The following is a 25000-nucleotide window of genomic DNA, read 5'->3' on the forward strand; positions in this document are numbered from 1 at the left end:
TGTGTGTGTCCATGTGTGTGTGTGAGAGTCTGTTTGTGTGTGTGTGCGTGTTTGCGTGCGTGCATGCGTGTGTGAGAGAGAGAGAACGTGTGTGTGTGTGTGTATGTGTTCACTGTTATGTGCGTGCGTGTGAGTGTTTGTGCGCGTGTGTGTGTGCGCGTGTGTGTGTGTGAGAGAGAGTTTGTATTTGTGTGTGTGACAGACAATGTGATTCCATGTGCATGTGTGTGAGAGAGTCTGTTTGTGTGTGTGTGTGTGTGTGCTTTTGTGCATGCGTGTGTGTGCGTATGCGTGTGTGTGTGTGTGTTTCTCAGTCTTCATCAGTGTCATCATTGATGTTGATGAAGTGTCCTCCAGGATGCTGCTGTGTTCAGATCAGCTCATTCTTGTCTACAGGTTGATCTTCTTCATTGTTTCTCTGTTGTTTGAGCACAAATAATAAAAGTCAATGTCAAATCCACTGCTGATATTAGAATGTGATGATGAACATGGAAATGTCTGAATCCTGTCTGAATCTCTGTCAAATCTTAAATCAACTGTAGAGAAATCCAGCAGCTCAATGAATAAAGGAGAAATGAAGTGTGACGTTTGTTTCTGCTCTTCTGATCTTCTTCTTCTTCATGATTTGACTTGAACTGAACAATAAAAACACATTTATTCCAGTATTTATTGATCTGTTCATGTTAGTTGATGACAATAAAGTTGCTCTCTGTTAGTTCTTGTTGACTCTCAGTGCATTAACTGATGTTCACAAGCACAACTGTGGATTAATAATGCTTAATAAAGCAAATAAATCAAGCTCAGTAATGTCTGTGTCCAGTAATAAGCCTGTAACTCTTGACTAGATGAGGAGTTTTCAGTGTTGGATTGACTAAAGTAGAAAAACACACAGTTTAGCTGAAGCTTTCCTGCTGCACTCAGAGAAATAAAGACTTCTGCTCCATCAAGACCAACACAGAGACACTGAGGAGGAGCTTCTGAACACAGACCAGACGCTCTCTCAATCACAACACACAAACACACACACACATTCAGCAAGTCTGTGGACACATCTGCATAATTAGCCACAGTTACACACACACACACACACACACACATCTCTGTGTGTATTCTAGTTCAGGTCAGTTATGGTGTCACTGTACATGGAGTCGGTCTGCAGCTAAAGTTCACTACAGTTGTATAGCCGCGGGTTTTAATGTGTTTATTTTATTCTCTACAGATATATTTCCTATGACTAAAGTTTGTCTATATTTTATTTCTTATTTCATTCAGTCATTTATTTCTCATCTATAATCTTGTTGTCTTTAAGGTCATGGCTGGTCGTATAAGCATTTCACTGGATATTGTCGTGTGTATGAGTTTGTATTTGATGAAGAAAACTGAATTTTAATGTAAAGTCAAATGAGATATTGAATAAACAACATTTCAGCTGAAGTTAAAGTCTTATTTTCTCTTGATTTTTCATCTTTATTAACACTTGATGTGATTCTCCCTTGTATATTCACTGGGTTCAGCTAATTTTGTGTCTAACAGTAATATTCTGTGCTAGTTTCAGCATCCTGATCATCCCCACCCAGCAATAGTTCGTCGAAAAGACGACATTGTCAGACGTCCAAACAACGTGGAAAACAGGTGGGAAAGTGAAAGGTGAAAAGACGTCTTTTTCATGTCGTCGAAAATACGTCAATTTTAAGTCGAAATCTGGTTGTGAGAAATACCTTTATAAACGTTTTAGAAAATTCACATAATTCAGAAATTCAACATTTTGTTTAAAAATATTATTTATTAGCCTAATATTTGCAGACAAAAGTAATGACAAAACATGTATTGGTCAATTTAACATTAACAACAACAAAAGCATCAGATAGTGTTTTCAGCTCTGCGTCTGCCACCGCCAGACCGTACAGGTGATCTCTCAAGGCCCTGTAAATTCGGTGGCTGTTGTGTCGCAGTTTGGCTGCACCTGCTATAACAAAGAAAAACTCTGTTTTAGTTGATATAATGCACATCCTTATGTGTTATTTTAAGAATTAACGTGACAATCAAATAATAAATGCTATTTTGACTGCATGATACACACGTTTCTGTTTAGGGCACATTTCAGTTAATTTAACCATACTTTTTATTGTATTATTATTTATTTTTAAGAAATGGAAAGAGATGGCAAAATACACACATCCTACTCAAGAAAAAGTGATACTGATGCTTAAAACAACTCTGGTAAAAGTTGAAGTAGCCTACTGACTGCACTTTTGTAGTCAAATATGGCCTCAAACACGTAATAAAAAAAGTTTCTATTACTACCTGTTTTTCACGCTGGTTACTAGACTCACATCCAGGCCCGGCGCCAGGAATCAGAACTGAGGGGGCATTTTTAATCCATAGGGGGGCACTAGACCTGGTGGCTGATTTTGGTCTCTCTTGTTCCTTTCATTTAGGCTATTTATTCACATTTATTATTACTTTACTTTGTTACTGACCTAAGGCAGTATTATACGTTTTAATAGTAATATTAATATGCACATTGTCGCTATTACTGATTTAATTAATGATGGTAATGCAACGATACCGCTTATTAATGCAGACGGATCATGGCTTCAGTGCCAAATGAGTGCTTTAAATCATATGTTTTTCTCCTTATTTATTTCAATTTTATTTCAAATAGCAGGCATATGAATGTTTAAAGTTTTAGGTAAAGACGTCAAATTATGCCCACACATGCAAGCTGACCCACGATCAGACTATTCGTATAACCGGTAAATAAATATAGGCTAAATCAGCTTAACCGAGTCATCCCGCTTTACGGAGCCTATTATCCAACCAACATCAGTGTTAGGGAAAAGCTAAATGTTACCCTAATGTCATTCAAAACAATTACTTCGTTACATTTTAAGGCATTAGTGTAGCCAGAAAAATACCTAAAAAATATGCCTAAATTCAGTTATTACCGTGAAAATTTGTTTGGCACGGATAACAGGCAACTTAATAGGCTATAAAAGTTTTTTCATCATTTTAAATGTAAAAATAAAGATTTATCTTAGGCTATCGTAAGTGTATTTTTTTTTTCGTGATATTGTCTGCTTGTCATTTGTAAACCATCATAAACCATTACACTGTTAACCCTTACCGTAGATTAAGCAGTAAATAACTATAAAATAGCCAGTGTTTAGCTGTAATGAAAAGAAACAGTATTTTACTGTAAAAGGAGCAGGATTTGTATGAAATTCTGTAGTGCAAAGAATAAATTACAGTAATTTACTCTATGTACCATTACAGATATTTACTGTGATAATAAATGGGAAATTACTGTTCAACCATAAACAAGCATTGCTAAATAACTAGTAAAAATGTTTATAAAAAATATATATACATCTTAAACAGCACGCACATACATTTTTGCAGAGACTCAATGACTTTGTCTGGAAAACTTCAAATGAAGTAAGTTAATGTGGCATTAACAGTATAGTATAAAGGCTTTCCTAAATAAATGTATAAACCATGTTATTTTTTGTGTTTTTTATTATTACTACAGATTTGGAACGACATGAGAATCAGATTATTTATTATTATTATTTATTTTTTATTTTTTGCTTTGGATAAAGTTTGTATATTTTTATTGTTTTTTATTAAACGATATGTGCATAATTGTGATACATGTAGGCAGTTGCTTTGAAAATATGCTATGTACCAGGGGTGTCAAACTCCTGGAAGGCCGCAGCCTAGTAGAATTTAGTTCCAGCCCTGCTTCAACATGTTATCTTTAGATTTAGTTTGATCAGGTGTGTTTAATTAAGGTTAAAGCTTAACTGCACTGTTACCCTGTAGATTATGCAGTAAATAACTGTAAAATAGCCAGTGTTTTGCTGTAATGAAAGAAACAGTATTTTACTGTAAAAGGAGCAGACTTTGTATTAAATTGTGTAGTGCAAATGATAAATTACAATAACTTACTTTACGTACACATTACAGCTAGTAACTGTGACAATAAATAACAAATTACTGTTCAACCAGTACTGTCCCATCTACTCTGATGCTTTATGTTGCTAATCATAGAGACGTGCATTTTAAAGGCAGAAAACAATGATTTAGGGTGCTTTCACACCTGTGAATCGTCTCAGTTGTTCCGAAACAGAGATAACAATTGTTACATTGTAGCTCTTTGCTCTTGGAGCGGTTTGCTTTCACACTGCAAAGTTTCTAATCGGACCAAAAGAGCTAAAACAAGTCACGTGCGAGTAAACTCTATACTTATGTTAGTCAGAGTGTCAGGGTTTATTTTGCAGCGTCCAGGTAAGCTGTCAGGAGAGGTGGTGGTTGGTGGTGATTGACAGGGTGCGCGCGCGCGACGTGTCTGAGGAGAGACGAGGTGGGGAGGGGTGAGAAGGGTGCGCGACGATGCCTATTTGTGGACCGGGAGGGAGACGCGAGATTACCGGGAGATCATCACTCGTTTGCGGGCATCCGGAGACTCGCGAAACTTCCCGCCATACTCATAATTCTCTCTTCATATAGCCGTATATACTGTACCTATTACATATCCATAAAACACAGTGATACAACCGCGCTCGGATTGGATCGCTTTCTCACTACAATCGAACCGCTCCAGGGTTCGTTTCAATCGAGCCGAGACCACCTCATTCAAGCGATTACTTTGGCGCGGAACAGAGCGCGATTGCCCTGTTCACATATGCCAATCGAACTGCGCTAACTGGGCAAACGAGACACGTTCCGAAACAAAAGTGTAGGTGTGAAAGCACCCTTAGGCATCACCAGACACTCCCATAGGCTGTCTTATTCTTAACAAAAAAGTTTTAGAAAAAGTTCTCAGAAAATGCTGGCCCTTTAAGGGAGCCACGTGTTTGATTTGTTTACTGCTACGTGCTCTATTCTCTGTCCATCAATTCAGATGTAGTCTGATATGTTTTAAGCTTTAAATAAGAATCTACAATGAGTAAGTAAAATGTGTTCAAATTAATTTTGAGGGTTTCTAAAATAAGGCTGTGTTTTAAGTTATATTGTAGTTATCTTGAAATGTGTTGAAAGCTACATTGTTAGCTAGTTAGCCTCTCCTTATACAACTTCTTACATTACTTTTATTTAAGTATATTTATTTATTGGATATTGCATATTGTCATAATGTACAGATGCTAACATTTCATGTATCTTACTGGCAAATAAGCAGTTTTAATGCACATAAAAACCATTAAATTCCATCACCTTAGTAAGGTAACATGTGCACAGAAATCATCACAGGGAATCACAAAAACATGATACACATAACCATCCACACACAAAAGCTCCACTGTCAGGTCCCAGGTTGTGAGTTTGTTGCTATTTTAGATTTCAGAGCAGTGTTTCCACCTATGAATTTATATTAGAAACAATAGAAAAGTTTGTTGTCATGAGATTTTTAAAGTAAATAATAATTACAACAATAAAAGATTGGATCCTTTGGATTTTCGGTTTTGCCGACTTTATTTTAGTTTTTTTAATAATTATTTTAAACTTTTTATTGAGAATTGACAGTATGTGCCTGTGTTTGACAAACATGTTTCTATCTATATCTCTATCTGTGTGTTCTTTTCATATGCCTTTTTTAAATAATTTTAAAAATAAAATGATTATTTTGTGTTTTTTGCTGTTCAGTTTTTTATGCATGGTTCGCATTGAGGAGAGAGTAACACTTTTCACTGCAACACACCTGAACCAATTAATTAGGACCTGAACACCACTTGATAATTACAGGCAGGTGTGTTTGATATGGGTAGCAACTGAAATCTGCAGGATGGTAGATCTCCAGGAACAGAATTGAGCACCCCTGCTATATACCATGGGGGTCAAACTCCAAGTTCCTGGAGAACTGCAGCGCAGCAGAGTTTAGTTCCCACCCTGCTTCAACATTACCTGTAGATTTCTAACAAGCCTTAATTAGTTTGATCAGGTGTGTTTAATTAGAGTTACAGCTTAAAGTCCCGGTCACACTGCACTTTTCTCCCTATAGACTTCCATTCAAACGCATGTGAATACTGCAGACATTGAATGCAAGCTCAAGCGACAAGTTTTACAGTTTGCAGCATTGGAAAATTCAAGCTTGGAGAACTCTGACCTGCGAAACCACATCATGTGATTGCTTGAGACTAATCAAAGATCAAACCATGACCTCTCTGAACAAAAATTATGGACCAGTCGCTCGCTTTTTCAATCTCTAATTATTTTGTTTAATCCCATTCCTTTTCGCAGTGTCATATGACAGAATTTCACATGCTCAAGCGTTGACCGCAGCCTTGCTGTGCAGACCTGTGGCTCTCAGTAATATGTAAGACGATATTTATATCTGCTGATTTCTTAATTTTGTTACACATTTTCTGTTGTATATTTGTTTGCTGCCAAAACAATAAAATATATTTGTCAGAATTTTTATGCCTTCTATTTTAATAACAGGTAAGAATACTAATTAATTTTAGTAACACCTTGACATACTATTAATGTGTGTGCAGTATAATGCTGTGAGTTGTAACACTACAATACAGTAATTAACTGTACACAGTTTCCAGTTAGTCACCACTACTGCTCTATTACAGTAATTAACTGGCAAGTCTGTTGCCAGCTACTCACTGTAATGGTTCAGTTACAGTATTTAACTGGCAACACTGTTGCCAGTTAATTACTGTAACCAAACTTTTACAGTGAGTAGCTGGCAACAGTGTTGCCAGTATTCTACTGTAAAAAAAGCCTGGTAAGGTCTAACAGTGTAATGTTGATCTTGGTGTATTACTTGACCTATTACCTTACTCAATTGTGTAGCTGATGCCTTTGACAGTATTTTATAATGGGTGCAGTAAAGTGATGCTGGTCTCCAGTTGCTTCTTCTTTGCAAGTCTCCTTTATTGGTAACACAGTAATTACAGCTCTTCTGCAGCTTAATGGGAGTAAACCTTTATTCAAACTGTCATCAAGATCCAAAAGAACATCATCACCTATCACTGACCACAAAGATTTACAGAAATCTACTGGGATTCATCAATAGCTGGAGTCTTTCCACTTCCCATACTCATTACCGCTGTGTATAATTCACTCTGTGACAATGAGAGCTCAAGCATGGCATTAGAGTCTTCATCAGTGTTTGGGAGATCTTTAACTTCTATATGATCTGTATAATTGTGAATAAAAGTGAACAGCATGTTTACGTATGTCACTGGATTATAAAGTTCCTCTCCTGCATTATTGTTTAGTGAATGAATAATTCCACTTTGGCCATTTTTCTGTTCTAGACTAAAAAAGATTAGAAGGAGCATCCATTTGTGTAATGTTTATTAAACCTGAATGAATGAATGCTCCTTGTGCTTTCACTCCTCAAAGATCAGCCAGCAAATCTCTGTTTGATTTCCGGGTTTCAGATTGATCACTGCTTGTAGCTGCTGTTGTGTTAAACAGGTCTGTTAGTTCATCCTCTAGTTTCTTCGTGGATTCAGGAACTCCTTTAGTGACATTAAAAGTGTATTCTTGGCATAATTGTTTAATGTGAATCTTGCCACAATCCCACCATTGCTGCAGTGAAGAATAAAGATGTTTTTCTTCTGTAAAATTCCCAAAAATAAAGAAAAGATTTCAATAAATGTCTCATCTTTTAAAAGGGATGTATGAAAATGCCAATAAGCACTCCTAATCTCCACAGAACAAACAATTATAGTACAAATAACAGAAGAGTGATCTGAAAACCCAACAGGAATTATTGTATAATCTTTGACAGTCTGCTTGAAAATGAAACATGTAAAATCTATCAAGCCTTGCCATTGAAATAAAATGATTCTTACTAATGTGCCCAAGTGTGCTGTCTATTTTCATGATGATCATTCCTCCACACATCGCATAAATCAAACACTCTTACTAATTGTGGAAGCACTTTTAGTTAAGCAGAAGATTTCAGAAGATTAGACAGGTGTTACCCCTGCTGTATACTTATTAATACATTTAATCAGACATTTCAGCACAATGCTCTTGCTGTAACACTGAGCCTGAAAGTCTTCTACAGCTCTTCTGTTCTTGTACATTCTCCGAAGATTTCTGGAAACAGGTTTCAGGGTTGATTTCTGATTTATTTTACAACGTAATTAATTTTGAGGAGTGCATGATTCTTCTTCTGAGTTGTAAAACTGGCTATGATGTGCTCGATAATGCTCTGAAGTTGATCATTTTTCTTGGGAAGTTTCACAGACACAAGGCAAAGTCTCTTACTCCCTCATTTAATTTGTTCTATACAGATTTACACATATTTTATAATTCTTTGACCTCAATTACAAGAAACGAGAAAGCTTTAAAAAACTCTCTAATAATGAAGAAAATTTATCTGTACACTCTAATCATTTAAATATATCATATATGTTCATTTCTCGTGTTTACTGTGTGTTCTGCATCTCTCAGTTTTGTATGACTGTTATATGTGTTATGTTATCATATAATCCTGTGTGCTTGTCAGTTATATGCTTCATAATATCTCTGATGTTGGAGTAGGACTGATGTTTCTCTTTTCAGTACAGCAGGTGGCGGTGTGCAGCTCTGCTCTCTGACTCAACACACAGGCAGAAGAAGAAGCGGTGTGTGTCGTGTTTACAGTCTGTCTCGCGTCCTGCGTTTACACTGCTTCATGTAAAGTCCCGCATGTATCCTCCTGCATGTCGTGTGATTGAATGTGAACCCCCGCATGTCCATTGGGCCCCGCATGTCTCTGTCTGCTGTGTTCAGAGTGTTTGTGCGGGTGTATTACTGAACTCCTGATGTGACGCAGTTGAGATGAAATCTGTGATCAGGAGTCGCTGTTCAGTGAATCAAAGTTCTCCAATATATTTCCTATGATCTTCAATATGATCATGTCTGCTGAATCCCGCATTTAAAACACGCTTTACAGCACCGCTCGACGCGGATCGCTTGATTTCAGTGTCTGCGCGTTCACGGTCGCGTGCATGAGCGGCCAGGGCGTTCCCGAGTGAATATTTCGTGGAACAGCACCCCCTGATGACTATTTACGGTACAACACCGCCCTTCAGAAACGAAAGTTAAAGTGTTTAGTTGTTGTGTTGCAGTTTTAAACAACCAGAATTCACCATTTACCAACGCGGAACAGCTTTAAATCTTTAATGTCTTGACTAAACCTGTAAGCTTTATGTGAACCCAGCTAACATAAGACCAGCGGGCCACTGGCGGGCGCCGCCCGCGGTCCACCGTCAATTTGCTCATCGTTATTCCAGCGGCCCACCATCGGCTCCCGCCGCTTTTCCGACGGTGGTCCGCCATCGCACCGCTGGTTTTAAATAAGTGTCTGCTGGCGGCCCGCGGTCGGTCCACATGTCATTTTTAAATATTAGTTTAGCCTTTACAATTGTATTCAATATAAATATGTCCAATAATGAAATCAAGTACAAAATACTTATTCATTATAACATTTATTTATAATACTGCATAACGAACATACATTAAACACTTAACGAAATGTTTCAAAAACACATACGTTAACAAATATAACAAAATAAATATAAAATACATATAAAATACATACAAATATAATATAACAACATACATACAACAGTTACATTTTACAGTAGTTTTATAAGTAATGTTAATGGTTTAAATATGAACTAATATGAACAATACCTGTACAGCATAATTTATGTACAGCATTTACTAATGCATTAATAAAATCAGTCATGCTTGTTAACATTAGTTAATACATTGCGAGTTATGAATAAACAATTAACAACTTTTTTACCATTTACCAACATTAGCAAAGATGAATAAATACTGTAATAAATGTATTGTTTATTATGTTAGTAAATACATTAACTAATACATACAACCTTATTGTAAAGTGGTAGCCATTCAACAATGAGTTTTCTATAATAAAGACAAACGTTGAGACTTCTCATTATAAAAATAAACTATTAAAAACATTATAAATAAATTTGTATTATTTATATTTTAACATTATTATAATGATTTATTATAATATTATATTAAATTATAACATTCTTATGACATTTAACGTTATTATAAATAACATAAAAATAAATACATTGTGAATAAATATTAACATACATATTACAATAAATCTAAACGTGCATTATTATTACAAAATCAAACTGTAAAACATCTGGAGGTTTTTAATAACTACACTGGGGCAGCACAGTGGCTCAGACTGTCACCTCACAGCAAAAAGGTTGCTGGTATGAGTCCCGGCTGGGTCCGCTGGCATTTCTGTGTGGAGTTTGCATGTTCTCCCTGTTTTGGTGTGGGTTTCCACCACAGTCCAAACACTTGTGCTATAGGTGAATTTGAACATAGTGTAGAAGTGTCTGTGAATACGAGAGTGTAAGGGTGTTTCACAGTGCTGGGTTGCAGCTGGAAGGCTATGTAAAACATATGCCAAAGTAATATCCAGTTCCTTACGCTGTGGCGACCCCTGATATTAAGCTGAAGGAAAATGCAGGTTCTTTCGTCTGCCCCCTCATGATTAGCAGATCCTAATAAAAATGTCTTTGAGGCTCCCTTCCGCTGTCTCTCTTGTAGCAGGCTTCTTTCTTATCCTGAAATAACAGAATCATCAGTCATTATTTTTGTCCATCATCAGTAACTAGGTCATTATGGACATTAATGTTTGCATTTTTTATTGTCTTTTTATTGGACATCAAGACTGCATTGATTTGATCGATAACATTAATTTACAGTTTAAAAGTAACACTGAAATATTATTACAGTTTAAAATAACGATTTTTAATTTCAATACATTGTAAATGGTCCATTTGAGTATTAATAGACTGTCTGCTTAATATCTGTTGATTCTGCTCCTTCAACAGACATTAACTGACCCTAACCCTTAATTTACCAAGTACATGTCAACTTACACCAACCCTAACCGCAACCCTAACAGTCTACTTATAATCTAATGAGAATTAGATGGCATGTAGATGCAATGCAGCTTAAATTCAACAAACAGACCATCAAAATAAAATGTGACCATATATTTTATTAATGTGAGGTCAAAGCTGATTTGTTAGCATCATTACTCCAGTGTCAGATGACCCTTCAGAAATCATTCTAATAGGCTAATTTGTTTGATGCAGTTGATATTAATATTAACATTAATAAAAGTAATCATTGGGAACACTTTTAAGTGACACTATAATATTACTTACCTTGAATGAAGTCTGGCAATGTAAAACAAAGTGGTAGAGTGAGTGGAGGACGATCCAAAATCTAGAAAGAAGTAATAAAAAAATATATATATTACTAACACATTTTAAGAAATGGATACTTGTATTAAACAAGGGTGCATAAAACAGATCAGAAGAGAGTTAAGATTTCTGATTCAAATACTTTTCAATTTAAACTTTCTATTCATCAATGAATCCTGAAATAACAAAACATGATAAAAATAAGAAATCTTGCTTGATCAGCAGCAAATTATGAATACAATATTACATTTTGGACTGGAGCAATGACGCTGTAAATTCAGCTTTGAGAAAAGCAATGTAAAAAATTGTTTAAAACCACTCACTTATGTTTGGATGTCAAAACTAAAATAACTGCAATCAAGACATGTATCAGATGCATGATAATGTAGGGATTTCTTATAAAAATGCACATGAATCTATTTAACAGTTAATTATAGTCTTACCTGTGTTTCCTCCAGCTCTGTGATTAGCTCCCTTCATCTTGGCTCTTTTCTTCTGTTGTAGGGGTAATTTTGTCACTCCTGAAACCACAGAGCACTTTTTAAAATTAATATTAGTTTACATTACTGTGAAATATCACAGTAACACATATGTACTAACTTTAACATTTTAATTCGCTCTTGTTGACAGTACAGTGCTTATTTTAGGCTTAATAAAGTAGACTACATAAAATGTAATTAAAAGCCAACACTTTTATAAACAATAGCTAGCCTAATGCTAACGTTACCTCTGCTAAAACTCTAACGGACTTTTTCCAAAGACACAACAGTCTCTATAAAAAACATGTTCAACAGAAATATGTCAATTACCAGTAAGAAAAGTGTCGGAAACAGTTATATGTAACATTTGCGTGATTTTAGCGACTAAACTTACCTGAAATTAGTGAAAACTGCTGCATGAGAGAAGTGCTGTTGACGGTCAGGTGTCGTGTCGTTGCTCCGTTTCCATGACAACGCTCTCTGCTGCGGTGCTTAAATGGGGCTCGGTAATGGACACTTTAAAGTCACGCAGCATTTACATAAACATTTAAACAATTCATAAACATATTAAATAATGACATTTAATATTAAATCTTGATTTTTAAACTTAATTTTGTTTTGTTTTAATAATAACCTGTTATACTTAAAACCTCTTGTAGTTTTATTTACTAAACTTTGCTTTTATTAATAACTATATTTTTATTTAGTGCCTCATTCGTTTAAAATGTAAAAAGTGTTAAACAAAAGTACTTATATCAGGTACAGAACAGCCAACAACATTAAAAACATCACCGGGTGGGCCATCGGTTAGCCACTGGTGTCCAGACGGCGGTCCACCCACGGTAATCCGCTGGTGGCGTGCCACCCAAAAAAACGCCGGTGGGCCGACATAACTTTTCGAATGGGCGGCTTGCCGCTGGTAAGCCGACGGCGGTCCGCCCATAACAAGCCGCTGAATTTGTGCCGACCAAAAAACGCCGACGGTCCGCCAACTCATTGTTTGCTGGGTTATGTCACATAATGTTCTTCGTGTGTTCAAGCTACATTAAACTTCGACAGGTGTCATAACTGCATGACATTGTAAAACACTTACTGGGTTAATGCATTAATTAAACAGTTAAGGATATTTTCGGTTTTTAATTTAAATAAATGTTTTCTGCATATGCAAAAGTGATCCCAGGCTAGGTTCTACGCAGAGATACATTACATTTAGAGACAGACTATTAAAAATATACAAAGATGTGTTAACTTAAAATGTTATAAAAATGTGAAAAACACATAGTCCAACTTTGCTGCTACTAAGCCTGTCGGATAAATACTGGATGAATCAACAAATTCACTTGACAACTAAGTTAATTATTTCAAAATGATACCAAGCAACTCTCACCACAAACCTTTCAATGTCCTTCCCGGGTTTTGCCTATACTTATCTTGATTTAAAAAACGATTTCAATTCATAATCAGTTCAATTTATAATTTATAATAATGATAAACGTTTTAAAAATTATAAAAATATATAAGATTATAATTTTAATTTGATAATAATAATTAAAGGTCCCGGGTCAAAACGGGTCTAAATTGTCTAAACCTAAATACACTCAAAAAAATATTTAACCCCAAAAGTTAAACTTTATGTAATTCAATTGGATGTCAATTTTCCATCCAATTTAATCACATAAATCCAACGTAAAAGTTAACATTAGTTTAAGCCTAACCCATTTATGTTCAGTTAACATGAATGAATTAAATAAATGTTATGATAACTGCTGAAATAGGTTTTATTCTTGTATAATACATAGACTTTACTCATTTCGAATACATTATTATTATTTGTTTTATATAATCACCTTTTATGTTCTTAGGTTTATTAAATAAATTCTCAACACAGATTAAATTTTTTAACATTTATTGTCCAATAACATCCAATCTGACAAAAACATACTGTAATGCAGTGCTTAACAAATAACTGCAATAGCTTTCTGGTTGTGACTTTTTAGTTTTGTGTGCCTACAAGTAACAGGCATCAACAAGGAAACATAATTCAACATCAAACATTAATTTCACATTTTCAAAGTTACATTGTCATGTTACCTCATAGTATGGTTAACAATGTTCTCTCCTGATCTATAACACAAAAGTAAATGATCCCTTCTTTTTCTAAATGTTTGTTAAAACAATTAACAATGACCCTTAACAATAAAATGACAATACAATAATGAAATAACACCTAAACACAAAATGCAGTGAAATAAAATAAATTAAAAAAAGCAATCATTTTACTTTACATATCTAAAGTTTGCATCACTTTTTAATACATATAACAGGTTTACAATTTTCAGCATTTAGAACAGCAAAACAAGTCCTACTCACAGCAGATGGGAATGCTGAATTCCCAAACTCCTCAGTCGTGGCTTTAAAGGAAAAGTTCACCTGAAAATAAGCATTTACTCACCTTTCACTTGTTTCAAACTTTTATTGTTTTTTTTCTTCTGTTGCACACAAAATAATATATTTTGAAGAAAGCTCGAAACCTTGACTTTCACTGTATTTGTTTTTCCTACAATTGAAGTTAATGTCAAAATATATTTTGTGTTCAATAGAAGAAAGAAATTCATAAAGGTTTGGAACCAATTGAGGGAGTGTAAATAGTGAGTATATTTTCATTTTTTTACGTGAACTGTCCCTTTAAAACCTTAAAGTGGTGGAATAAGTAGCATTCCACTTTTGTTAAACTATTTTAGTCCTCTAAACCAGCATTTCAGAAGAACATAAAAACATGAAAAACTACTATTTTATAACACAAAAGTAAATGATCCCTTCTTTTTCTAAATGTTTGTTAAAACAATTAACAATGACCCTTAACAATGAAATGACAATACAATAATGAAATAACACCTAAACACAAAATGCAATGAAATAAAATAAATAAAAAGAAAAAGCAATCATTTTACTTTACATATCTAAAGTTTGTATGACTTTAATACATATAACAGGTGTACAATTTTCAGCATTTAGAACAGCAAAACAAGTCCTACTCGCAGCAGATGGGAATGCTGAATTCCCAAACTCCTCAGTCGTGGCTTTAAAGGAAAAGTTCACCTGAAAATGAGCATTTACTCACCTTTCACTTGTTTCAAACTTTTATTGTTTTTTTTCTTCTGTTGCACACAAAATAATATATTTTAAAGAAAGCTGGAAACCTTGACTTTCACTGTATTTGTTTTTCCTACAATTGAAGTTAATGTCAAAATATATTTTGTGTTCAATAGAAGAAAGAAATTCATAAAGGTTTGGAACCAATTGAGGGAGTGTAAATAGTGAGTATATTTTCATTTTTTTACGTGAACTGTCCCTTTAAAACCTTAAAGTGGTTTAATAAGTAGCATTCCACTTTTGTTGAACTATTTTAGTCCTCTAAACCAGCATTTCAGAAGAACATAAAAACATGAAAAACTACTATTCTGAGGCTGGAGATGTAACCAAGACAGTCTTAATACATCTGGAAAAGAAGTAATCCGTTGGCTTCCTGGACGCAAAAGTAAAATGGGTAACATATCCTGTTTTAAAAGTTTCAGAGATTAAAAAAAAGAAAAGAAAGTGCAGTCCATGGCATACTGGAGTTAGTGTCATCAGTCGGTAGAAATATATCTTTTAGGGCATTCTTGTCTAAAGGTTTTCAATGTTGTTCCAGTTGAAGGCATGTAGGCAAACAGTGAATGTCCTATTCACTGAAACATTTTAATTTTAAGTGCTTGTACCTTTGGGGACAGCTTGCTGCCATCTAAGTTCATCAGTACCTTCTGAAAGAATTCAAATGTGAACTTGAGACCTTGAGGATAGCTTAAATTGAGAGCGTAGATCAGTCCAAAGAGAATTACTAATCCAAAGGAAATACTCTTTAGGTTCTCTAGCAGCGTTACACCCTCTATCACAACTCCAACATCACTTGGCTCCTCCTCAGCACCAGCACCTTCCTTGCGAATCACAAAAAGCCCCAGAGTGGTCTCAGAAATTCTTGCTTCTGCTTCTTTAGGGTTGCTATCCTAAAATAAACAAGTAAATAAATATTAAATAATTTAATAACAATAAATAAATAAAACATTAATACTTTTAAATTTCAGTTAAATACTGGCAACATCTAGACTGTCAATGTATGTTAGGTTCTTTAGACATATGTATACAAACCTCGAATTCTTTGACAACTGTTGTCATGTCCTCATTGAAGTACACACACAGACTCTGTATGACACAATCTCGCTTGATGTGTATGTCACCACACTGAAAATTAGACAAAATTATACAATATTAAAATATAAAACCAACATGGGGGTAAGATCACAAGACCAGTGATGCATTCCTGATGAGGAAACAACACCCCAGACCTGGAAATATATCCAGCACATAGATGAAGTTTCTGAACAAGTTTTGTTTCTGTTTGTAATGTAAATTTTTTGTGGCAATTATACATTTTTGAGTGTTTTATATGTTGCAATGTTGACAAAGTGTAGGAATCTGCAGTTTTGTGTTTTAAAGAAAGTGATTTACAAAAACTGTTTTATTTGTCTGTATGGGTTGGAAGAAATGTGTGACACTGGAACCTGGTCAAAAATAGAACTATACTATAAATAGAAAATAAAACATTAAATTGAAGATATTAATCTGCTGCATTTTTGTGTTGTGCAATAATTGTTAAAATAACATTAATTTTGTATTCATTTGTGATTGTTATTTATTATTATTGGTAACATTGACTAATATAATAACTATAGTGATTACTGTTAAATGTTAAATATGAAGTAAAACTTCCAGTAGGTTGGGACAAGCCTTAAAGCAAACCCTTTTCTTGTCACACACCTATTTGAGTTTCTTTCTTCTATTCTAAAAAAAATATTTAGAAGAATGCTGGTTGGTGGCAACGATTAACATGTTTTTTTTCTCCCAACTACGGAAGTCAATGTGTACCAATAACCAGCATTCTTCAAAATATCTTCTTTTGTGTTTAAAAGAATCTCCTAAAAGTTAAAAAAAACAAAAAAAAACATGAGAGAGTAAATGATGAAGTCATTTTAATTTTGGGGTAAACTATCACATTAATGAGAGCTTCATTGAACCTCAGCTCATGATCTCAGCTTGTGAATATTTTGCATTTGTTGCTGACAAAACACTTTTCAAATGCATTAATGAGAATTGATAACTTGGCCCATATTTATATAAATATATTTAAAATAAAATTAATGTTACATCTTAAAACTTTTTAAGGCGGGTTTTCAGTTCAAGGATTTTGGTTTATACTCTGTTTCCACAAAAGCATACTGACATGCTCATCAAGGAGTTTACAGAGCATTAGATATGCTGCAAACTCATATGAAATGCGCGACATAGAGAGTGAAACTCATGTACTCAGAGTTTTAATGTATCTTTTAATGTAATGCAATTTACCACACCTTGTCTGCAACTGTCATGATGCGTGATATCTTCTGTCCAGAAGCACCTCCTTTGCCGCTGAAAACCTTCTGTAGATCAGCAGTGTATTTGTCCAGCTGCGCGAAAAACTTTGACAGAAGAGGCACAGTCGTTATCCTCATAAATTCTGCATTTATCTGAAAGAAATAAAGCAAAGGTAGATGATGAAATGTAGATGTATTGTGGAGAAATGAATTGAAATTTAGAAAATAATTGTGTAAATATCACCAACACTTACTTCATTGACTGTGAACAGGGCAGGCCATCTACTTTGTAAATCAGAAACCATTGGCAAGTCCTCAACCAACTCTTGTCGCCTATAGGAGAAGGTCAAGTGCATTTTTTCTTTTATGACTGCCTCATTATTATTTTTTTTCACTTCAGTTAAGAGAGCAATTCTTTCCTTCTCCATACTATCAGCTGTTTCTCCTCTTGGAAGGCAGGGAAGGAAATTCACCTCAGCCTTTTTTGGCTTTTTGATGTTTGATGCTGCTTTACCCCGACCTTCACGCTTGTTCCTAAGTGAATTTACAGTGATTTCTGGGTGTCCAATCTTGCTGAGTTTTGAGCGGAAATTAGCCATCTTTATCTTTAGATAGTGTTTCCATCCTTCATGACCAGTGCGAGTTCCCTTTTCCCTCAAGCAAGGGTGGACATTTATCAAGGCTTCAGCTGCCTGATCAAGCTGACTATCAGTGGGGTATGCAGCATACCTAAAGATCTCCTCAGCCATGCCTTCAAGAATGTCAGATCTTAATTTTGGTGGTGGAATAAGTAGCATTTCACTTTTGTTGAACTCTGTGTCAGCTCTCTGAAGCTGAATTTCAGCAGAACAAGAAAAACGAGGAATTACAAAAACCTGAGGCCAAGAACTGGTTCTTGACTCCGGAGACTTAATCAAGACAGTCTCGGTGCTGCTGGAAAATGAGTCCTCAGACAAGTAGACTTCTGAGACTGAGTCAAATTCACAAGGGCTAGCATGTCTTGTGTTAGGAGAGTCAGAGCTACAGGTTGTCTTGTGCAAAGGAACAAGAATGCTGGAACAGGACGGTACATCAGGTGCAGTCTCATGCATGCAGGAGTTAAAGTCATCAGTTGACAGAAAAATCACTTTCAGGGTATCCCTGTCTTCAATTTGAGTGGTTGATGTGAGATTCATGTATTCATTTCCAAAGTCCTTATCTTTGTACTGGAGCCTGAACTTTTGCTTTACACCAAAAACAGTCATTATTTCAAGGACAAGTTCATCCACAGACTTTGGGATTCCTGTCTTAAGTGCAAGCTTTCTTGCATCTTCATCCCCACCAAAAACAATCCTTAGATTGACTGGACTCGACATCTTTCTTTTTTCTATAAGAGGATATGAAGCAGAATATGACAAAGTCAGTAATACAATTTTATTACTTATTTTACACAAAACACTTGATAAATACATTACCTTAAATGAGGATGTGCCTCTTCAGGGTCACCATTCGTCTTCCTCCTACCATATAATCATACAGTGGATAAGCATCCGTTAGCTGATCTAAATCAACCAGGGCAACCTCTCTATCAGGAGAGACAGTTAACTGAAAAGCTCTAAAATGTTCTTGATACCATGCACACAGTACCTTCACAACAAAATTCAGTCTGCTTTTGACAATAAAGATTTGAAGAATTTCAGCAAACTCTGGGAGCCCACCTGCTGATCCAAACGAAATCAGCATACCAGTTCTATAATTTATCCCATTGTTTGTCACATTTTTTGCCAGATGAACTTCATTAATCCCTGGATATTTCTGTCTTAAGCCTTCTACCACTTCCTTGTTTAAAATATCCACAGAAAGTGTGGAGACACTAGTAACTTCTAGTCTGGACTTCTTAAGGCTACAAGAATGGATCTGATAAGCGATCATTTGCTGGTGTTTGGCAGCCAGTGTGAGCGTTATGTTTTTAAAACAATTTGTGTGGCGAGCTACTTTCTTAAAGAAGCTATGTTTCGCCTCAAACCTCATAGTCCACTGCCCTACTAGAGGTCCAAAAAACTGAATCATTTGTGGATAATGCTCCACATAATGGTGTTTTGGTAACAGTTGTGCTGGAAAAAGTTCAACAAATCTGTGTCTGTGCTCTACAATTTTGCAGTTTAAGTAGGCTACTGTTTCTTCGTTATGAATAGGGGCTACAGCAAGTTCAACTATTTCTTTCAAATCAAGAAGTATGATCCAAGCAGGCTCAGTCTCTGGTATCAAGTCTCTAATGATGAATGGAAGCAATCTCATTAAATTCCAATTTTCATGTGCGTTACCTCCAATTGTCTTCTTGGAGGCATATGTATATGGAATAACGTGTGGTTTATTGGTTTTATCACCCCACTTATAAGGGAAGTTCAAAATCAATGAGTTTAGAGTATCAAGAGACAGGTACTTCTTGGAAACAAACTCTTTCAAGCAAAGTGCAAGTTCAAATGGTACAATACCCTCAAACAGGTCGTGTGCAATATCTGGTGGATAGCCTCTAGTAACATGAAAGTGAGATAAATTCTCTGATAACACACAACCTCTTTTTACTCCACAAAATGCTACAGAGTTTTCTTTAGCAGATGCTACATGTGCATCATGAATTTCCTTTGTTCTAAGGGCAAAGTCGCCAGTCAGAACAGATTCAGCTTGAATCTCCAATCTCTTCCCTATGCAGAACCTGCAAAAGTACTCACCAGAGAAGCTTTCTATGAAGCCTGCTAAACTGTGGGCCCCTAAATTATCTGCAATGACAGACTGGACTGTACCTTTCACAAACCGTCCAAGCCCTGGAAGGTAGACACCTTGACTCTCTAAAGTAATCAATTCCTGTAAAAGGGGCTCCAAAATTGTACCATATCCATATGACTTTACATGTTCAGTCTTGCATAAAACTGCCAGATAGATAGATGAAAGTGTGGAGCTGCATCCAGGTGGCAAATTATTCAAAATCCAGTAGACCCCACAAAGTTTATGCTTTTTACGTGAAGTGCCTAAGGGGTTGCAGAGTTCAAAATCATCAATGTACAATGACAGTGATATTTTTAATTCCTCTCCACAAAAAAATGTGTTTTCCTTGCAATAAAGTCCATCTCTGATTGACCTATACTGCTGTTCTTTGTCTGCCCCTGAATCAGTTTTTTGCTTCTCGTGGTCCCCAATAACACACTGTAAAATATCACTGCAACTAAACAACAGCTGAAGAGAAGGCAAAATTGGTATATACTGATAGGTTTTTCGACTTTTTTGATTAAGGATAAACTCAATAGGCTCTACAACTGTTACATGTTCTTTGTAGAATTGCTTCCGCTTGAAAGCAGTGGCAAGGGGACCACCTTTTTCTATGGCTTTAACCAAGGGATTTGACCTGCCTGCTGCTTCAGAAAGCTCTTGAATGACAAATTCATCAATTTCTAAGTTGTGATTTTTAAAAATGTCAGAAATTATGCTACAAGTGACTTGATTTGATGCTGAAGTTAATGAATAATGTAGTTCCTGAAGTAATTCATCAACTGCGGTGGCTGGGACATGCAAAATGTTTTCCAACTTTAATAAAACAAGGGCAATATTAAGAACACTTCCCTTAAAAACATCTTCATCAGTATTAGCATCATTGCATGACTCTAACACAGATTCTGTTGAACATGTGGGTAAATCAATGGGAGAACTGGCTGACTCTTGACAGTCTGCAGTGACTGTGACAACAGTTAATTTAAAGTCAGTAAGACAATGTGGATTGTGCTTCCTATTTTTGTGTGTATGAAATGTGTTATAAATGTTACTTTTAAATGTACACTCTTTAAATACACAAGTCACAGTTTCATGTTTACGCAGATGTTCATTTAGATGACTAAAGTAATCTCTTTCATTTGACTCAATGCATGTACACAGCTGACATGAAAATGTAGCTAACTGATTTTGTTTTGAAGATGACTGATCAACGTGTGCACGGTATATATGACTTAAAAGGTTATTCCATGATTTAAATGTGCAAGGACATGTATTGTATACACAAGGATGCCTGAACCTTGCCCCAAAATGTCCATGTTTGAGCTTAGAATGTTTCAATAACTCATACCTACTGGATACTTCTGTGCCACACACTTTACATTGCCACATTCTCAAGACTCACATATCTAAAAGTAAAACATGTGAGTGTGAGAAAAGTAACAATTTTACAAAATAAAACAAGATATATATGGCTGATTCCAGCGTTATGGACGTGACATTTGCAGTAAAAAAATGAAACGTATATTCTCAGAGAAGGTATATGTTAACAGTATATTGAAATATATGTTTATATTTTTCTTACCCCTTAACCATGGAGTTCAGGCATCAAAAAAATATCAGTCTATGCAGGTGTTTTATATTTAAAATGACGGCAAAATGAATGCGTTACGGACGTGACAAAAAAAAGACATGAGTTTTGTGAGTTGACATACTTTGTGAAAATTCTGTGAATGAAAATGCAGAAGCCAAAAATATATATAACTGTCAAAAGGATAAGGGTTGGCTCTGCATGGGACATATATAATTAATTTTATTTAGTTTTTCATTTTTGCATTAATGAGGAAAAACTATCGTTACGGACGTGACTTGTCTTCGTTACGGACGTGACTGCTCTGAAATTGACAGTTGACATATTATGAAAATCAGATAAATGCTTTCAAAACTTGACCAAAGACCTATTTGTGGATATCTGTTGGGTGTGTAAACCAATAAACTTTAACCTCTGAGACATCTGAATGGTAAGGTTGCACAATTAATCAAACTTAAATAGATATCACCTTGTTATTTAATTCGAATTATGGCATGTGTGTTGTTAAAGGTTAACGCACGTTCGAATGTTCAAAACTCAATTCGGTAACAATGTTGCATGCTAACATGGTGCTTTTATACTCTGACTAATATAGAATTTATAATAAACATAATCAGCTATAATGGGCCTATGTTTAGCAGGCTCCTAAAGTTAGTGTTTCCAGACAAACTTGAATTAAATCATTGCCCGACTGTTGCGCAAGACCGTGTCTACGTGGAGAATATTTAAAATCTAGTTTTGTCACAGATATGGCAATATTATATTTGACAAAGTTTATTTTAGTTTATTCTAGTAAACGTGTTAGTTGATGGAATAAATAATTTAATTTCTCCACTCGCGCTTGCTTTCTTTTTCTCGTCGGCAGTCACTTCAGGACAGGTTGCAAAAAGTTCATACGCACCAGGGTGAGAGAGAAAACTTTAAAACTTAAGAAAGGTTTTGTGTAGGCTATGTTAAACAAGCATAGAAAAATAGTCATTGGTTGTAGGCATGTACGATGGATGACTATAATGTTTATATTTTTAGGCTATAGTTAACCGATTGTGTAATATTGAATTAAATATTTACAGCTGCAGGTCCTATCGATTTTCTAACAAATTTAATACTCATATAATGTAGTTAAAGCTTAGATCAATATCAAGATTTTATTCTTATTTTATTCTTATTCTTATTAAAATAATTTTAATAAGCACTCAAGCGCATTTGCCGGGTGCTGGAAATCTTTGAAAATGTTTCAATTTTAATGTAGGCTATAGCCAATTTTCAAGCTTTGAAAGTGCTATTTTGGATAAAGGGCTTGGAAAATGAATTGTGTCACTTTGATAATTTATCTTTATAAATAGTTATTTAATTAATGAAATAAAAAACATTTATGCTCTGCATGAAACGAAAACTCCGCTGTGGCCTGACCCGCGGCGTGCGCATTTTGAGCAGTGGGAAAAGACCAAATGCATGGAGGTTATTGATTATGCGCCTTGCGCGCCTCGCGTTTTGTCATTGCGCGCTTTGTGCACTCCAGAAGAAAAGCATGTTACCTCAGTGGCGTCTTTCATTCTTCAATCAAACGAAAGCAGAGGCGGGGTTTCCTTGGAGGTGACAGAAGTGTCAAGATGACTACGGCGAACTTTTTAATGACGGAGAGACTTGTGGTCGCTGTTTTAAGTCATCCAAAGTTGTATGGCTTTACAAATCTTGAATTTCATAATGTTATTTAAAAATTTAAATTATGAAAACACTGACAGCAACACTCGCGCACAATAGACCAGCTGATTCAGTTGTTATCTATAGTGACATTCAAAAGAGCACCGTGCTCCTTTTCTTCTTGTCAACATAAAATGCATTGCAGAGCGCCTCACGTCTCTGGAATAAAGAAGCGCGTTCGTTGTGATCGGCTTTTATGAGCAACACATATTTGTTTACTCGCATGACAGTAACACGTGCAAGCACACGTGCTTACAGATGTTTTTTGCCAAAAAAGGAAAATGAAAGAAGGATATTCTGGCCACAGTTTGACACAGGAGTTGACGAACCAGCGCTGATCCTGGTCGTCTGTGCTGCCTGGAGCCGCGTCATAAACTCAACTAGGCATATTCATGATTCAGTGCAGACTACAATCAACAAACCACCCTTTTTTCCATTTGGAAAATAACAGCTATTAATGGATCTTATATACATTTTAAATAGCCTAATCTACAAATCAAACAAAGAAAAATATTTTATAACTTCGCACCAAACTGATGCTTTCATTTTACAGCTTATAAAACATGTATGCAAATTAATGCAGTATCACATGTAAATTACAAAATTGTTATATGCTTAGCCTATACTTTACAAAATGTATAGGTTCAAAGCCTTATGGTTCATCATTATCTTTCACTATAGGCAGCGCATGCGCACATGAACCGCAAGTAAGACGGAGGAAATATAGGTTAAGTCATTATGGCCAATTATGGCAATATGTAAAATGTTGTTTTCTTATTAAACATTTATTTCTGAAATGTTACTAAAGTGGTTTATAGTTAAATAAAAATGTTCAGTTCTTGATATAACATATGGATGTTATGTAATGTAAGTCAGTAATTGTAATGCAGCATCATAATGAACAAATATGCGCTAGTCATTGGCTTATATTAATAAGGAGTTCAAAAATGGTCACGTCCGTAACGCAAAATTGTGGTTGTTTAGAGCAAAGACCTGAGATGAGTTGGCGATTATAATTAGTATGGACATATTTTGGCTTTGTATACAAAGTTTCATTTTATTTGTTATAATATTTATTCCACAATATAAACTTTTTCATTAAATCGTTACGGACGTGACACGTGACCGAAGCTGCGTGATGTCTTAAATATGTAGCTCATAAATCAAAAGGGCAATAATGTTATGAAAAAGTAAGGATAATTATTTATACTACAGACTCCAATCCTTCTGCAGAATGATTACTGTTAACATAAAGCATGGAAAAGGTGAGTCTTTAACCCCTTTTTTGAAAGCACGAAAAGTGGTTGGATGATAATGAAAATTACCATTGGCACAATCCTCATATTTCATGGATAAACAAAACAATTTCCTTAAAAATTCAACAAGAGCACATCATAACAATAAAATATAGACCTTAATAAGCAAATTGAAATAGGTTTTGTTATTTTGGTCAAAAGTTTATTTTTTCATGATAAGGTTGACATTTTCATGGAATTGCTCATATATATATATATATATATATATATTTATATATATATATATATATATATATATATATATATATATATATATATATATATATATAAATAAACAAAAACACTTACTGTAATTGAGTGATTGTCCCAAACTGGAGACAATGTGGAATGTCACAACGATGAGATCTCTGAAATGGTAAAAATGACATATAATTAGAGTTTTGTAATGAAATTACATTTTTTTAAATAAAAAAAAAAATGCACTATCAACTAACTTTTACATACACAATATGTTTTAAATAAGCATTTACAAGTAGCTGCTAACGTTAACGTTACATTT

The 25000-nt window shown here is 35.0% G+C and overlaps 3 protein-coding genes across 4 annotated transcripts in view; 1 reads left to right on the top strand and 2 right to left on the bottom strand.

The window, feature by feature from the left end:
* Positions 1 to 663, top strand: part of LOC110439479 (NACHT, LRR and PYD domains-containing protein 3-like) — a 136622-nt gene extending 135959 nt beyond the window's left edge. Inside the window, exon 11 of the transcript XR_012402182.1 lies at positions 203 to 663. The gene's annotated coding sequence lies outside the window, so the exon portion shown is untranslated. The remainder of the gene's footprint in view (positions 1 to 202) is intronic.
* Positions 1 to 25000, bottom strand: part of LOC101883766 (uncharacterized) — a 291682-nt gene that overhangs the window by 198537 nt on the left and 68145 nt on the right. The gene's annotated exons all lie outside the window — the stretch shown is intronic.
* The window catches only part of LOC141381656 (uncharacterized), a 12102-nt gene continuing 695 nt past the window's right edge, over positions 13594 to 25000 (bottom strand). Inside the window, exons 2-8 of one of the 2 annotated variants that reach the window (XM_073947542.1) lie at positions 24790 to 24848; positions 21245 to 21302; positions 18606 to 18650; positions 17406 to 18517; positions 17149 to 17304; positions 15890 to 15982; positions 13594 to 15747 (exon numbers count right to left, since the gene is read on the bottom strand). In XM_073947542.1, coding sequence (XP_073803643.1) covers positions 15430 to 15747; positions 15890 to 15982; positions 17149 to 17304; positions 17406 to 18506 — 1668 coding nt within the window. In that variant the 5' untranslated portion in view covers positions 18507 to 18517; positions 18606 to 18650; positions 21245 to 21302; positions 24790 to 24848 and the 3' untranslated portion in view covers positions 13594 to 15429. The remainder of the gene's footprint in view (positions 15748 to 15889; positions 15983 to 17148; positions 17305 to 17405; positions 18518 to 18605; positions 18651 to 21244; positions 21303 to 24789; positions 24849 to 25000) is intronic. The other variant, XM_073947541.1, reaches the window with a different exon arrangement.

The sequence above is a fragment of the Danio rerio genome, chromosome 4 (assembly GCF_049306965.1).
Source record: "Danio rerio strain Tuebingen ecotype United States chromosome 4, GRCz12tu, whole genome shotgun sequence".
Classification (NCBI taxonomy): Eukaryota; Metazoa; Chordata; class Actinopteri; order Cypriniformes; family Danionidae; genus Danio; species Danio rerio.